Genomic DNA, 14618 nt, shown 5'->3' on the forward strand with positions numbered 1-14618 from the left:
TTTTATTTTAAAAGAATCTACAACAAAAGATTTGGGTTTTTTTTGGTTTTGATTTTTGGTTTTGTTTTTTTTTTTTCATATACAGCAGACAATTACTAAGTGCTCAATTACTGTTAAATAGAAATTCAGTTTATTTTTTATATCTATTTGTTTTGCTGAAATCTACTATTTTCTCTGCTTATTTCAATATGCCAAATATCTGTGGGTTTGCTTTATTTCTTGTTGATTATCCTGGGTTTTTAAAGTAAATGATCATAATGTCTATAAATTGAGAAAATATAGCATCTTTGTTATCAATGCTCATTTCTTTAATTTATCTTGGATACAGGTATTGCTAGCATTTCTAAAACTATGTCAGATGATAATAGTAAGATTGGGTAAATATAATTGGTTTCCTGGTTTAGTCCAGTATTCATTAGCCTCTCATCACCCTATTTCCCACAGCACTTACTTTTTTTTTTAAAAAACAGTATTTTTTATTTTTCCCAGTTGCATGAAGACAATTTTTAATATTTTAAAAAATGTTAACTAGTAAGCAATTTGACATAGGTTATTAGGTTATTTATATATATATATATATATATATATATATATATATATATGCAATCATACAAAACATATTTCCATATTAGTCATATTGTGAAAGAAGAAAAAAGACCAAAATGGGTGAAAAAAAACAAGAAAAATATAAGGCGAAAATAGTAGGCTTCCATCTGCAATCAACCATGATACCTGCTTGATGAAATAGGATATTGTTTTTCGGTACAGGACAAGTCCTTCCTAGGCAGGTCATCTCACTGACTGACTTCTAACCCATAAAATCCTGTGTAAGATACAAAGATAGGAAAAAATCAGGTCTTTTTACCATTATTTCAATGAACTTCCATTTTTATGAGATTTGTTTTATAAAAGGCCATTTTTTAGCCAATGATTGCTATAGTCCCTTATAACTGCTACTATTGTGAATGTCTTCCTGTAGAAGGGGGTTAAATGATGGCCCTAGCTCTTGTGCATTTATTTATTATTAATTACATGCTGAAACTGTTAGTGCATCTCCTATTTGAGGAAACTCCTTTCCTAGTCCAAAGAAATACTTTATAAAACTTTATCCTATATATTGTTAGTGGTTTTATTTGAAGTAGATCATAACTGCCTCTAACTTCTTAGAATTGTCCTATTAAAAATTCAACAACAAAATTCAACAGTTTTCCCCCCTTTGCAATTTTTATAATAAGCCTTTCTGAATTTAGTATCTTGTTAAGGTAGACCTGATTCAGGCTACTCCTCTTGGGTTATTTGCAAGATTATTTAATGTTTCACACTATCAAGTAAGGCCAATTCCACTGGTTAAATTCTTTCTTTTCCCAGGGGTCTAAATCATAAAAAACATTTTTTCCTACTAGAGGGAGAGACAATGGTAGCATGACTGAGTCTAAAGCTGGATGACTTCCATATTGCTTGTCTCCTTTTCAAATTCCAGAGTTGGGAAGATTCAGAGAAAGCATATCAGAAACAGTAGAGCTGCTGTCTCCTGATTTGGTCCTGTGGACCTTTCTCTTTTCCCACTCTGAGGCCAGGAGTAAGCCAACAGCATGAGGGACTTTAGGCTATGTACTGAGAGGCAGACAAATGGGGATCACATACAAGAGCATGGCATCATCTTCAAAAAACAATTTGTGCCTATGATAGTTGAATCAAAGAAGGCAAACTCAGGATTGGTGGCTAAATCCACACAGTTGCTTCACAGAATCCCAAGGTAGCACATGTTTTAGATATATGAAAAAGCGTGGCTTCTTCCAGGAATAAATCACAGCATTCACATGGACATTCTGCACCTAATGGTGGGAGAAAAATAAATTCAGAATAACTTGTTGACCTATTTCTCAAACTTTTGGGACAAGGTAAGGAGGAATAATTTTGGATTGATAATGAAATTCTAAAATCATCACAACCTGATTTTCTTGTGATCCCCAATTTTATTGACTATATCCTGGTCAACAGGAGAATGAACTGAATTATCACAGTGACATCCAAGTCAAGGGCCACCAGAAACCCAGCACCTTCAAGGATTACGGACCAGAAACCATTAGTCTTTCCTAAGCATTAAGATAAGGGGAAAAGGTCATGATTGCTAAAGAATATTTTTCATCTCCCAGGTTGCCCAGGCAATGTGACAAAGAGAAATCTCTTCTTATTTAGTATTTTAATCTGTCCTTGTTATTGGTTGCCTTAATCTTCTGGAGGCTTACAAATCTCAATAAGCATTCTCACAAGGTGACCTTGTTCTCCCATGAAACACCCCAACAGTCCCAGTTCAGAGAGCTAATGTAATTCTGGATTGCTTCTTGTCCTTCTTTCCCAATTATGTTTTACTTCTTTGTACACCCATGCTTATGGGAGTCTTGCAAGGCCTGACTTAACAGGGATACCTAATACTTGAATTTCTTTTCAAGTGTCCTTCCAAGATCCCAACTATTTCCAAAAGGAGTCTGACAAAACCCAGCATTATGACTTTCTTGTCATATCTGGTTACCTCCTTGGCAGCAGCAAGACTTCCAGAACCCCCTCCAATGATAATTAATTCACAGTGGTAAGACTCAAGGGTCTCATCTGAGACTCTTGGTAGATTTTGAAATATATTTTCTTTATTGATCTCTCTCTCTCTCTGTGTGTGGCAAGAGCATTGTTATCTGCCATGGCCTTAAGGCATCTTCTTCCTCCAGCTAGCTCCCTCCCAGCAGATCTCAACTTTTTTTTAGGTTGTTTTTTTTTTTTGCAAGGCAATGGGGTTAAGTGGCTTGCCCAAGGCCACACAGCTAGGTAATTATGAAGTGTCTGAGACCGAATTTGAACCCAGGTACTCCTGACTTCAGGGCCGGTGCTTTATCCACTGTGCCACCTAGCACCTAGCCACCCCTCTCAATAACTTTTAAGAAAAAACTATCCTAACTTACAAAAGTCAGGATGTGACTTCTGCCAGATCCTCCATTTCAACAGCCAAATTCCAAGGTTAATGAATGTACATTACATCCATATTATGATACACTGCCAAGTACGGCTCTCATTCAGGTAACGGTCATCTGTGTGCCCACAGCCACTGAAGATTTGAAAGTGTGCCCAAAAGTCCAAATCTGAATACAGAAAAGATTGCTCAGGAGTTAGGCCATGTGTTTCCAAGTCTTCAAGGCAAAGCTGAATGTGATGCTCTATTGTTGCTCTCACTGCCCAGACTATTTCTTGCCTTCCATGAATGCGGGAACTGATTAGACCAAAGATTCATTACAGGCTTCCTAAGCTAGACCTAGGTCTTCAAGGAATCTCAAGCTTAGCCCTTGTATTTTATGGAGAGGATATAGAAGCAGTGAGGCAAAGTGACTTTCCTGAAGTCACCCAACAGTTTCAGAGGCAGATTCTGTCATCCTTCCAGTTTTCCATGCTGCTGCCCTACCAGGAACATCAGAGCGAGGCACATCTTTTACGCTTTTTCTATCATCTTGTGACCTGCCTAGGCTATACTCTCTTCCTCGCCCCCCCTTCTCTTTTCCAAGTCTCCCCTCTCTCTCTCTCATTCCTTTTATTTCCTCCCTTTATTTGTTGAATAAAGTTTTATATGCTTTGTTATTAATTTGAAAGCTGGCAAGGTGAATTCTGTTACTCTAGAAATAAAAAAAAATTTACTTGTGTTTCATTTTTTTTTGTTTTTGCAAGGCAAATGGGGTTAAGTGGCTTGCCCAAGGCCACACAGCTAGGTAATTATTGTCTGAGACGGCATTTGAACTCAGGTACTCCTGACTCCAGGGCCGGTGCTTTATCCACTGCACCACCTAGCTGCCCAAAAAAATATTCATAGCAGCTCTTTTTTTAGGTTTTTGTTGGGGTTTTTTTGCAGGGCAATGGGGTTAAGTGGCTTGCCCAAGGACACACAGCTAGGGAATTATGTGTCTGAAGCCAGATTTGAACTCAGGTACCCCTGACTCCAGGCCACCCCTTGTTTGTGTTTCTAAAAAGATTCTTTTTCTGTTTTCAGTGCTCCTTGATAACCAAAAGGATAAGTTTCAATGAAATCTGGGAAGACTTACACATTGATGCAGATGGAAGTAAGCAAAACCAGGAAAACAATTTATATAATAAGAGCAATATAATAAAGACAAACAACTTTGAAAGACTTTATGAATGATGACTAACCATGATTCCAGAGGACTCATGATTCATATACCTACCTCCTGACAGAGAAATAATGGATTCAGGAGAGATTGAACCATATTTTTTTGGATATGGCCAGAGCTTGACTATTCCTATTTGTTATAAAAATGTTGTTTTTCTTTCATTTTTTTTCCCATAGGTAGAAGATAGATTTCTTGGTTCATTGAAAAAATATAATTCAAATTTAAAAAACAAAGCATATAAAACTTTATTCAGCAAATGACTTATAAAAAATGAATTTCTATTTTATAACCAACTAAGAAGATACTAAAGTTAAGTAAGAACTTTGTAATAATATAAATGAAGAGTAAACTAGAGCTAAAAACACAATTCATTTGGAAGGAAAGGTCAAGAACATCAAAGAAATTAATGAAAAATATGAAGGAAGAAGGTTGGGCAGTAGGAGATTTTAAACCATATTATATGGTGGTGATTATCAAAATTATCTGATACTAAGAAATAGAAAGATTGAATATTAGTACAACAAAGACATACAATACATAGTGGTAAATGATTATAGGAACCTTGTGGTAGACAAATGTAAAGACTTAGGGTTTTGGGCTAACTCACTATTTGGTAAAAGTTGTTGGGAAAACAGCTGTCTGGCAGAAATGACCTTCAATGCCTTTCGTGGAATAGTCTTTTTTTGGAATAGTCTCCTGTGGCTCATAAATTCTCATTTGGAATGCAAGGTCTTTCCTCTAAGAATAATCTATCTTACACCATTTACTCATATCTCAAATACATAGAAAACTTTGTCCAATTTATAAGAATATGTGTCAAGGGACACAGTTATAGATTTTCAAATAAAAAAAGTTCTAAATCATTGATTAGAGAAGTGAGAATTAAAATAGCTTTAAGATATTAGTTTTAATCCATTAGACAGGTTAAAATGATAGATGGGAGAAATGACAGATATTGGAGAGAATATGGAAAAACTGGGACACTAATACACTAATAGTGCAACTGTGAACTACTCCAACCATTTTGGAGAGCAATTTGGAATAATACCCAAAGAGTTGCAAAATCACTATTAGGGCTGTTTCTTGAAATGATCAGAAAAAAAGAAAAAAGAACCCATATATTCTAAAATATAACAACTCTCTGTGGTGGCAAAAAACAGGAAATTGAGGGCATGTCCTTCAATTGGGAAATGATGGAACAAGTTGTGGTATATGATTATGATGGAATCTCTAAAGAAATGCTGTGCTTTGAGAAATGATGAACAGGCTGCCTTTAGAAAAACATGGAAAGACTTGAAAAAATGAAGACTGAAATGAGCAGAACCAAGAGAACAGTGGAGAGACAGTAACAGCAGTAATGTTTGAAGAATAACTGTGAATGACCAAGTTGTTCTATTATACTCAAACCAACTGCAAAGGAAAGTCAATTGGACTGAATCAGTCTCTAATCTGTGGATGGCCAGAGACAAACAGAGCAGGCTAGAGACAGGAAAGTTAGAAATCAAACAGATGTTTAATTTCAAAGTGAGGTAAAAAGCGGGCAAACAAGGAAGCAACTCAACACATGGGCCAGGCCCTCCTTAGGAAGGAACCTGCTTCATGCTTATACCAAAGGCCACTAGGCCAGCAATGAGGCTAATAGCAACAATGTAGCAAGTTTGAGAACCAGCAGGGCTTTATAACAAGAGCTTGTCTGAGCTCAGAGAACACCTGGTGCTGGTCAAAGCAATACAATAACTATGGGATTTTGGCCAGAGAATGAGATCATCCAGAAGGCGAGTGCAAAGGTTTGTTGCTCTGTCAGGCTCAGGGTGCAATCTGCTTGCTGGGCATCAGCTCGTCTCCTAATAGTTTGACAGGGCTTTGATGGGAGATGGTATTCACTTCCAAGGAAAGGATAAAAAGAATAATGCATAGTTTGGTCACACACACAAACTGTGCCAAATGGTGGCTTTCTTTAGTGTGGGGTGGGGAAGGAAGTTGGCAATTGGAAACTTAAAATGTAACAAAAAAATTAAATTAAAAAGAAAACTAGAAAGATAAAACTGGAGTAACATAAAGTTATATAATGTATATAATACAATACTAATGCATGGGATAAATCTCCACTTAAAATAGCTCCAAGTCTCACAAATTAGTGAAGATCAAGGAGCTGTAATCAAGATTCACACCACTAAGATTATATGCTCTAGCCTGAACCCCAGCTCCCTAACCCTGTTTCCTTCAACTGGATTGGTTAGGTCTCCAGTTACAATTTTTACACAAAAAATCTTTCCGGTAACAAAGAGAATAGAATATTTTCGTAAAATATTACCTCACCATCCAAATGGTGAGAATATCAAAAAAAGGACTTTAATGATCTTCAATGTCTATCTTTTTTGGAATGATCATTTTTTGGAATAGTCTACTGTGGCTCATAAGTGCTTATTTGGAATGCAAGGTCTTTCTTCTTAGAATAATAGTTCTTAATATTTCTTAACCCTGAGAGGACTTCACTAGGAATAGTAACCCTGTGAGGATTTTACTGGGGAATATTCTACTAAGGTTACAAATGCTGTAGAGAGAACATTCTAATGGGGGAAAAGAAATAGTTATCTTCATACCTCAGTGCCTTCAAAGGGTACAGAGTTAAATAAGAAAACCATATGATTCCTGGTAGATTGTTTAAGAGGAGAAACAGAAATAGGAGTAAAAGGAATATAAAAATAGGGAAAAAGGATTGGATTTTTCCCATATCTGGGGTGCAAGAGAACCCCAGTTACTCATATGGAGGAAAGGACAGGGAAATCAGGCATCAGAACCTCACTCATCCAAAATGGGCAGGATTTTAGATAGACAGCCATGCAGGAGTCTGGAGCAGAAATACATCCACGTCAGCAACAAAGAGACATGATGATGAAAGAGGACAGGGAAAAGAAATTAGACAGCCATGGTAAAGACAACTTTGAAAGACTTGAGAACTCTGATCAGTGCAAAAGCCTGTCATGTTTCTGGAGGACTTAGGATGAAACAGACATGGTATTTCACATGACCACTGTATGGAACTGTTTTCCTTGAATAAGCTTTTTTTGTTACAAGATTTTTATTTTCTCTTGGTTTTCTAATGGGAGTGAGAGGGAAAGGCGGCAGAGGGGTTAGCAAGACTGCTGAAAAAACAAAGAGGGTTGAAACATTTTTTTAAATACATAGAAGCAAACAGAAGGGAATACAGACTGAAAACTAGACATGCCATTTAAAAAACAAGGACATTGAAACAGTCACAGGTTCATATGCAATCCTTTAAGTGTACTGGGGGCCTAAAAGGGAAATGCTTGGTGGAGAGAGGGATTTGGATGTACACTGGACTTAAATTGGGTTCTTCTCTGCTTGCTTAATAACCGCAACCCCATCTTGAGGAGCAGTATTTTTCCCTTGGGGACTTTTGAGGAGAGTTCACTCTAACCTGAAAAAGAAAGAATTAAAGATTATTTTCCTCTTATAAAGGCTTAATTGGAGGAGCTTGGGAGGGAAGACAATGAGTTCATTTTTGCCCTGGGGAGTGAATTGTTTTTTTTTGTTTTTTTTCTTTTAGGTTTTTTTGCAAGGCAAATGGGGTTAAGTGGCTTGCCCAAGGGCACACAACTAGGTAATTAAGTGTCTGAGGCCGGATTTGAACTCAGGTACTCCTGACTCCAGGGCGGGTGCTCTGCTCTACTGTGCCCCCTAGCCGCCCCTGAACCTAAGGAGTGTTAAGATGTACTCAAGAGTACAAGGGGTTGAAATGATAGCAATTTGTATATGGGATTGAAGCCCAGGGGACAGGCAAGACCTGGATGTATAGATCTGTGAGACATCTGCACAAAGATAATTCAAGCCTAAGGAGCCAATGGATGAGGTCACCCGCAGAGAGAGCATCCTTCAAATCTGTCCCATTCTCACACCACACATGGCCTCCAGCTTTTGGTCAAGCCCTCACCTCTCCTCTGGACCCCTGCAATTGCCCCCAATTCCTTTCCCTTCTCCAGTACTTTCTCCACAGCACCAGTGGCTCCCTTCAATTACTCCTCTCCTTCCATTACTGTTCGCTCCTCCAGCAGATGTTGATCTTTCTTCACATTTCACTTCCAAGAATAGTAGCCACTTCTGTTATCTTGAAAAATAAGTGGCTAGAGAGCGCAGCTGGATGGCCCAGGCCAGGAGTCAGGAGGACCCGAGTTCAAATCCGACCTCAGACACTTCATAATTACCTAGCTGTGTGGCCTTGGGCAAGTCCCTTAACCCCACTGCCTTGCAAAAAAAAAAAACCCTAAAAAAAAATTAAAAATAAGTAAAAATAAGTGGACAGGCCATGCCTTGCCAGTACCCAGAAGCGAACATTCATTCATCTTTCCTGTTTAACAACGCTGCACAAATCTGTGAGGTGAGAATGTGGGGGAAGGGGGATGATGTGCCCCAGGCCTGAGCCTGGCAAGTCACCAGGCTTTTCTGCTCTCCGGTTCTCACCCGTGTCCTCATGTGGTGAAGAAAGCGTTTTAAAGTCTTACAGAAATGGAACGACGGTTTTTACTCTGAGGGTTTGGTGACTCCTGGCCCCTCTTTCAACCCCAAACGAGGCGGAATTCGCCCTCAGAGCCGGGTGAACCGGGCATCCCAGGCCGGGGTCGCTTTTGTTCCCTTGTTCCGTCCTCCCGGGCGCGCCTGGCTCTTGGGGGCCGCATTTGGGGTTTCCTGGCACAAGTGCCAGTTTGCCGGAGGAGCGGGAGGCCAGCCGCACGGACAGGCCTGGGACGCTCACGCGAGCCGGGCCGGCCGGGGCGGGGCTCGGGGCCCCGCGGGGTGCAGCTCGGGGCCCCGCGGGGTGCGGGCCCTTTCCCGCCCGGGGAGAGGCTGAGGCCCGCAGCGACGCCTGCGCAGAAACGCCCCGCGCCCTCACGCGAGAGCTCAGCGACAGGCGCGCGCTTAACGCCCCCTCACAAAGTGCCCGCGTCGCGCAGTGATGCCGTCAGCCCCGGCGCGCCCGCGGACGCCGGAGATTCACGTGAGGCGGCGCGCCCTTCGCCTCCCTTCCAGTCCCCTCCCTCCCTCCGCGCTCTGGGGCCCCGGCGCCCCTCCGGAGCGGCCGAGCCATGAAGGAGACGCCGTTATCCAACTGCGAGAGGCGCTTCCTGCTCCGAGCCATCGAGGAAAAGAAGGTAAGGAAGGAAGCCCGCGCGCCCTCTGTTCCCCGGCCGCCACCCTCGCGCACGCGCGGCGCCGAGCACGCCGGAGAGAGGCCAGGTAGGGGCGGGGCGGGGCAACTGTCATTCTCTGCCCCGCCCCTCTCCCGGCCGCGCTCGAGCGCTACGCATGCGCCCCCGGACGTCCGCGCGGGGCCGCGATTCCCTCGCGGCGGCCCCGCCGTCAGTGCCTAGAGGAAGAGCTCTGGGGCTCTTGGGAACGGGGCGCGAAGCTCGAGTCCGGCAGTCCGGGTCACGTGGGCCGCCCGGGGGTGGGGCTGGAGGAGCCGGCGTGGGCACGCATGCGCGCAGGCGCTCCCCTCCCCCTTGCAGGTTGTTCCCCCCCCCCCCAGTTTCTTGAAGCGTCACACGCAAAGCCTTGGGGGCCCGCGCTGGACTGGAAGGCCTCGGGGGCCTCGGGGGGCCGGGCCCGGAGCGGGCGGGAGTGGTGGTGGGCGTGGGAAGGTCACTGCCACGTTGGGGGCGGGGCCGCGGGCTGGGAGACGCGCTGACGTCACCAGCCCAGAGGAGGGAGGGGAGGCGCGGGCAGCCTGGGGGCGGAGCTAGTGGCTGAGCGACAGGAGGCGGGACCCGGGCTGTGGGGCGTGGGGGCGGGGCAGGTGCACCTGGCGCCCGAGGCGCTGCGATCTGCGCCTCCAGCAGCCCCAGGGAGAGCTGTGGCAGAGCCCGGGATGGCGCGCCCACCCCTAGAGACCATTGTCCGGAGCAGCGGCCTTGGAGGCCCGAGGATGCCCGTGACCTAGCCGGGTGGCCTTGGCGAGCCGCCGAACCCCGCTGCCTTGCATAAAACAACTCACAAAAATGCAGTGGGATGGGAGGATCTGACCTGCACAGAAACCTGAGGCCGAGGAGCGAGGAAGGCCCCTGAGCTGAGAAGGAAAGCTGTGGTTTGGACACATGACTGCAGGAGCTAGATTGCTTGGACTTGGGAAGACAGTGAGAGTGAGAAGGGAGTCTTGAGAGCTTTTTCTAGGAGATTCTAGATGAAAGGTGGAAGGAAGCGGAGGGCAGACTGGGGAAGAATGGGAGATTTTGCCCAGAATCATTTCAGAGGTGTGAGTTATGGATAGTAATGAAATCTGAATACATATCCTAGGAGCTGAGGTGAATCACCTGGGAACCAAGGATATTTGGGACATCAGCATGTTAAGGCAGCCTCAAATGTAAGCAGATGGGGTAGAGAGAAAGACTGGGTCACACACTGGACCAATTGAGAAAGGCAGGAGAATGACCCAGGCTAGATGGAATGAATATCAAAAGCTCTTAATAAAGGTTGTAAAACGGTCAAGAAGTGAAGGGAGCAGCAAGGTAAAATGTATCCCTACCTTCTGGCCTAATGTGTCTGGCTTTTTGTCACACACCTGTCCAGCCAAATTGGCCTTCTGGCTGCCCCTCACACCACCATCCAACCCCTGTCTCTGTGCTTTGGCACACACTGTTGCCCATCCTTGACTCACACTCCCTCCTCCACACCTGGAATTCCTGACTTCCTTCAGAATTGAACTCATGCACCTCCATGAGCCCTTCCCGATCTTCATCATTTGTAGTTCACTCCACCACCTCGATAAAATGTAAGCTCTCAGGCGACAGGTACCGCTTGATCAGTCTTCATTTATATCCCTAGTAGGTAGCTGATAAATATTTATGGATTGATTGGGGTCATGAGATAATACAGAATAGGAGAGAATTCTGTGTTTTCTGCAGCAAAGGTCTGTGAGGAGTGGAAGCAGAAGATGTCAGTAATGCAGTTTGTTTAAAGATAAATTGATACTGAAAGAATGGCACTGACATGGATCAGTATGAGGGAGTGCAGACAGGTGCTTAGTCTGAGCCAATAATTCTCAGAGTGTGCCATAAATTCACGTTATTTCAGATTTAAAAAATTTACAAATAATTTTGTTGGCATTGCTTGTCCTTCATTCTCAAAGAAGATACATCTGGGAGATAATGCTATGACAAGTCCATGAATTGGATTCGATTGGGGGGGTGCTGTTCTAAGTCCCCAATCTCACTTTTTCCTCGAGAACCATCTGTGTCCAGTGGCCAGATATAGATCAGGACAATTGGGGATGGCCCTGGATGTGAGGTAATCACATCCATGCTCAAGGTCACACAACTAGCAAGTAAAAAGTATCTGAGGGCAAATTTGAACTCAGGTCCTCCTGACTCCAGGGATGGTGTTCTATCCATTGCACCACCTAACTGCTTTAATTTTTATTTTTATACATTTAACTTACCTAGTCTTTCTGTGTTGAAAACTAGAATAACTGTCCCTTTGCACAGATGTCATTTCTCTGCAGATAAGTCCCTCCTAGCACTCTGTTGTCTCCAGTACTCCTGTTTAAGTTCAGAATCCTCCCCAGGTTGATACTACTCTGACTTTAACTCATTCAGATTCCCCTGAGCACAAATCCTGAACACAGTCTACGTTCTACCCAATTCTGCTCTTCAGAGACCTGTTCCTTCTTCCTTGGTCTCCCACAACTGAATTTTCCATGGTGTGACCAACAGATAGTGAGGACCAAAAAACTAAGTGCCGAGATTTACCTAATCCCAAACCAGCTTCCCTTTTCAAGTACATGTGTCCCAGGCCTTCCCCTTCCAGGGCTAACCCCAATGGGAATCACCATCACCTTATACTCTTCAGACCTTCTCCCTCTCCTTCCATGTGCGTGTTATTCATCAGCAATGGCCTCCCTGTGGATGCTTTATCATCTTGTGCCTCAACTCAGGCTCTCCAAAGCTGGTTTCTCCATTTTCTCATGTCCTGCTTGTGTCTCATCCCTCCATTCTCACTGAAGGTTCAGCTGTTTGTTGCCCATGGAGCTCAGATCTATAGGGGGGTGTGGTTTTTTGGTTTTTTTGGTTTTAGTTTTTTCGAGGCAGTGGGGTTAAATGACTTGCCCAAGGTCACATAGCTAGGAAATTATTAAGTGTCTGAGGCCGGATTTGAACTCAGGTACTCCTGACTCCAGGGCCAGTGCTCTATCCACTGCACCACCTAGCCACCCCGGTTTTGTTTTGTTTTAATGAAGATACCCTTTTATCAAACCCAACACCACAAGCCCTTTATTTCCACTGATGGTGGAGGCCCTTGAAAAAAATAAATGCCTCTGTGATTTTGTTAGTTTTTTTTTTTTTTTGGATGGGGAGAGGGAACTTGTCTTATTACTAGTCTCTACTATTAGAAATTTATCAATCTAGTTAAAGTGTTATAGGTTTTGGAGATAGTTGGTTTCAGAAATAAATGTCAGGATGATAGTTTAATTCAGCACATATTTTGAAATTTTCTATTGTGTACTGTGTCTAGTGCTAGGTGTTAGGGAGAGGTAAGGTTTTGGTAAGATATAATCTCTGCTCTCATGGAGCTGATGAATTAGTAGAGGATCAGATACCAACAAATAGAACTGAATGCAAAAATAACATAAACCAAAAGACTGTGTGAAGCCTGAATTCCTTTGAGTTGAATTAAAGCTTACAACTATAGTAAAGTTAATAACATTAAAATAGTTTAACTGTTAGACCTCCTGAAATGTCTCCCTACCTATGAAATTGTTATTTTTTTGTTGAAGCGCCTTGATGGTAGACAGACCTATGACTATAGAAACATCAAAATTTCATTTGGAACAGACTATGGCTGCTGTATTGTGGAACTTGGGAAAACAAGGTAAGAAAACCATTGGGTTTAAGTATAATAAAAATCAGCTGGAGCAATAATTCATGGGCTCAGCTCTTTTTGTCATTTGAGGAGTCTCTGAAACTTCCTTGGTCCTCCCTTTTTCTCATATGGAAAATGAAAAGATTGAACAGAATGTCCTCTAAGGTTGTGGAAGGGTAGCAATAAGCAGAGGTTTGAGTTTAGCTGACCCTTCTGAGCTGTGCCAGCTGGGCACAGATCTAGGTCCCAAGAAGGACAGATCAGTCCAAGGAAGAAGCAGTGTGTGTGTCAGAGCTCCTTGGCTGGCAGGGGTGGGGTGGTGTCTATCCAGCCTGGGCAAGAGAAGAAGATTAAATTTAGAAAATTTAGCAAAAATAGTGATGAACTGTAAGAAATGCAAATGTAGGTCTCACTGACATATGTTTTGTTTTGTTGTGCAGAGTTCTTGGGCAAGTGTCCTGTGAACTTGTTTCTCCAAAGCTCAATCGGGCAACCGAAGGTATTCTCTTCTTTAACCTTGAACTCTCTCAGATGGCTGCTCCAGCTTTTGAACCTGGCAGGTAGTAAATTCTGCTTCTTAAGGAGGAATTTACTCCGTCTTTTGGCAGGGGAAGCTGTATTACAGCACTGAGTGTTTGTTTTAATGATGAACTGTCATCAGCCCATTCCTATCTATGTTCATAGGCAGTCAGATCTCTTGGTGAAGTTGAATCGACTTCTGGAAAGATGTCTCAGAAATTCAAAGTGTATAGACACTGAATCACTCTGTGTTGTTGCTGGCGAAAAGGTACAGAATATGTCTTTGATAGTTAACACTAGGGAAAATGTCCTAGATTTGTGGGGCTCAACATCCATCCTACCTTCCCTAAGCTTTAGTTGATTTGACATTTTCATGGGGCATTTCATGGCATCTCTCCCAAAAGCTGATTAAGGGCATACTTAAAGCATTGTCCTCTTTATCGTTAGGAAGGCATAAGCATCACTTAATATTGTGAGTAGAATTTGTTCTTTATGAAGATCACTTGGTTTGTTAAAAACAAAAGGAAGCAACTGTTTTCTATGCCTTCTATTTATAGTCTCCCTCCCAATGAGCTTTAGGGTTTTCAATCAAATTCATTTCATTCCTTCTACTTAAGGTATTTCCTAGAAGCAGATAGCACTCTCTTCTTACAAATGAAGACCCTAATGCACACAAACTAAACTTCCCTAAAGCCAGACAAAGCAAGAGTTGGAACCCAGTTCTCTTGAATTTTAGTCCAGTGAATTTCCCCTGGAATGAGGTAGCAGCCTGGCAGAGGGGTCATTTTGGACCTCATCTTGGCAAATCCCATTCTGTTTCTGCATTCCATGCTTCAGGGCTTCTTCTGTTTGCTCGAGTTACAGAAATGTCATTCCAGTCTTAAAAGGAGTCAGAGAGGTTCCATTTAAGGCACTATCTGAGTAGTGGTCAATCTGGGAACATTTTATGTTAGAAGTTTATGCCAACTACCTTTCTAAAATGAGATTCAATTTAGTGAATGAAAACAGACCATTGGAAAATTACATTATTAATATTAAATCATCAGAAATCAAGACACT

The 14618-nt window shown here is 42.7% G+C and overlaps 1 protein-coding gene and 1 long non-coding RNA gene across 3 annotated transcripts in view; one reads left to right on the plus strand and one right to left on the minus strand.

Moving 5' to 3' along the window:
* Window positions 1–9327, minus strand: LOC141517380 (uncharacterized). Of its 2 annotated transcripts, XR_012476837.1 has the most exons (3): window positions 8649–9327; window positions 2955–3131; window positions 1–1835 (listed from the first exon to the last, which is right to left on the minus strand). It is a non-coding gene; the product is annotated as an uncharacterized LOC141517380 (long non-coding RNA). The 2 variants fall into 2 exon arrangements; XR_012476836.1 differs by lacking the exons at window positions 1–1835; window positions 2955–3131 and adding an exon at window positions 7427–7608.
* Window positions 9142–14618, plus strand: part of EXOSC9 (exosome component 9) — a 17116-nt gene continuing 11639 nt past the window's right edge. The window contains exons 1-4 of the mRNA XM_074228340.1: window positions 9142–9337; window positions 12955–13049; window positions 13481–13600; window positions 13725–13827. Coding sequence (XP_074084441.1) covers window positions 9272–9337; window positions 12955–13049; window positions 13481–13600; window positions 13725–13827 — 384 coding nt within the window. The 5' untranslated portion in view covers window positions 9142–9271. The remainder of the gene's footprint in view (window positions 9338–12954; window positions 13050–13480; window positions 13601–13724; window positions 13828–14618) is intronic.

The sequence above is a fragment of the Macrotis lagotis genome, chromosome 3, assembly GCF_037893015.1.
Source record: "Macrotis lagotis isolate mMagLag1 chromosome 3, bilby.v1.9.chrom.fasta, whole genome shotgun sequence".
Taxonomy (NCBI): Eukaryota; Metazoa; Chordata; class Mammalia; order Peramelemorphia; family Peramelidae; genus Macrotis; species Macrotis lagotis.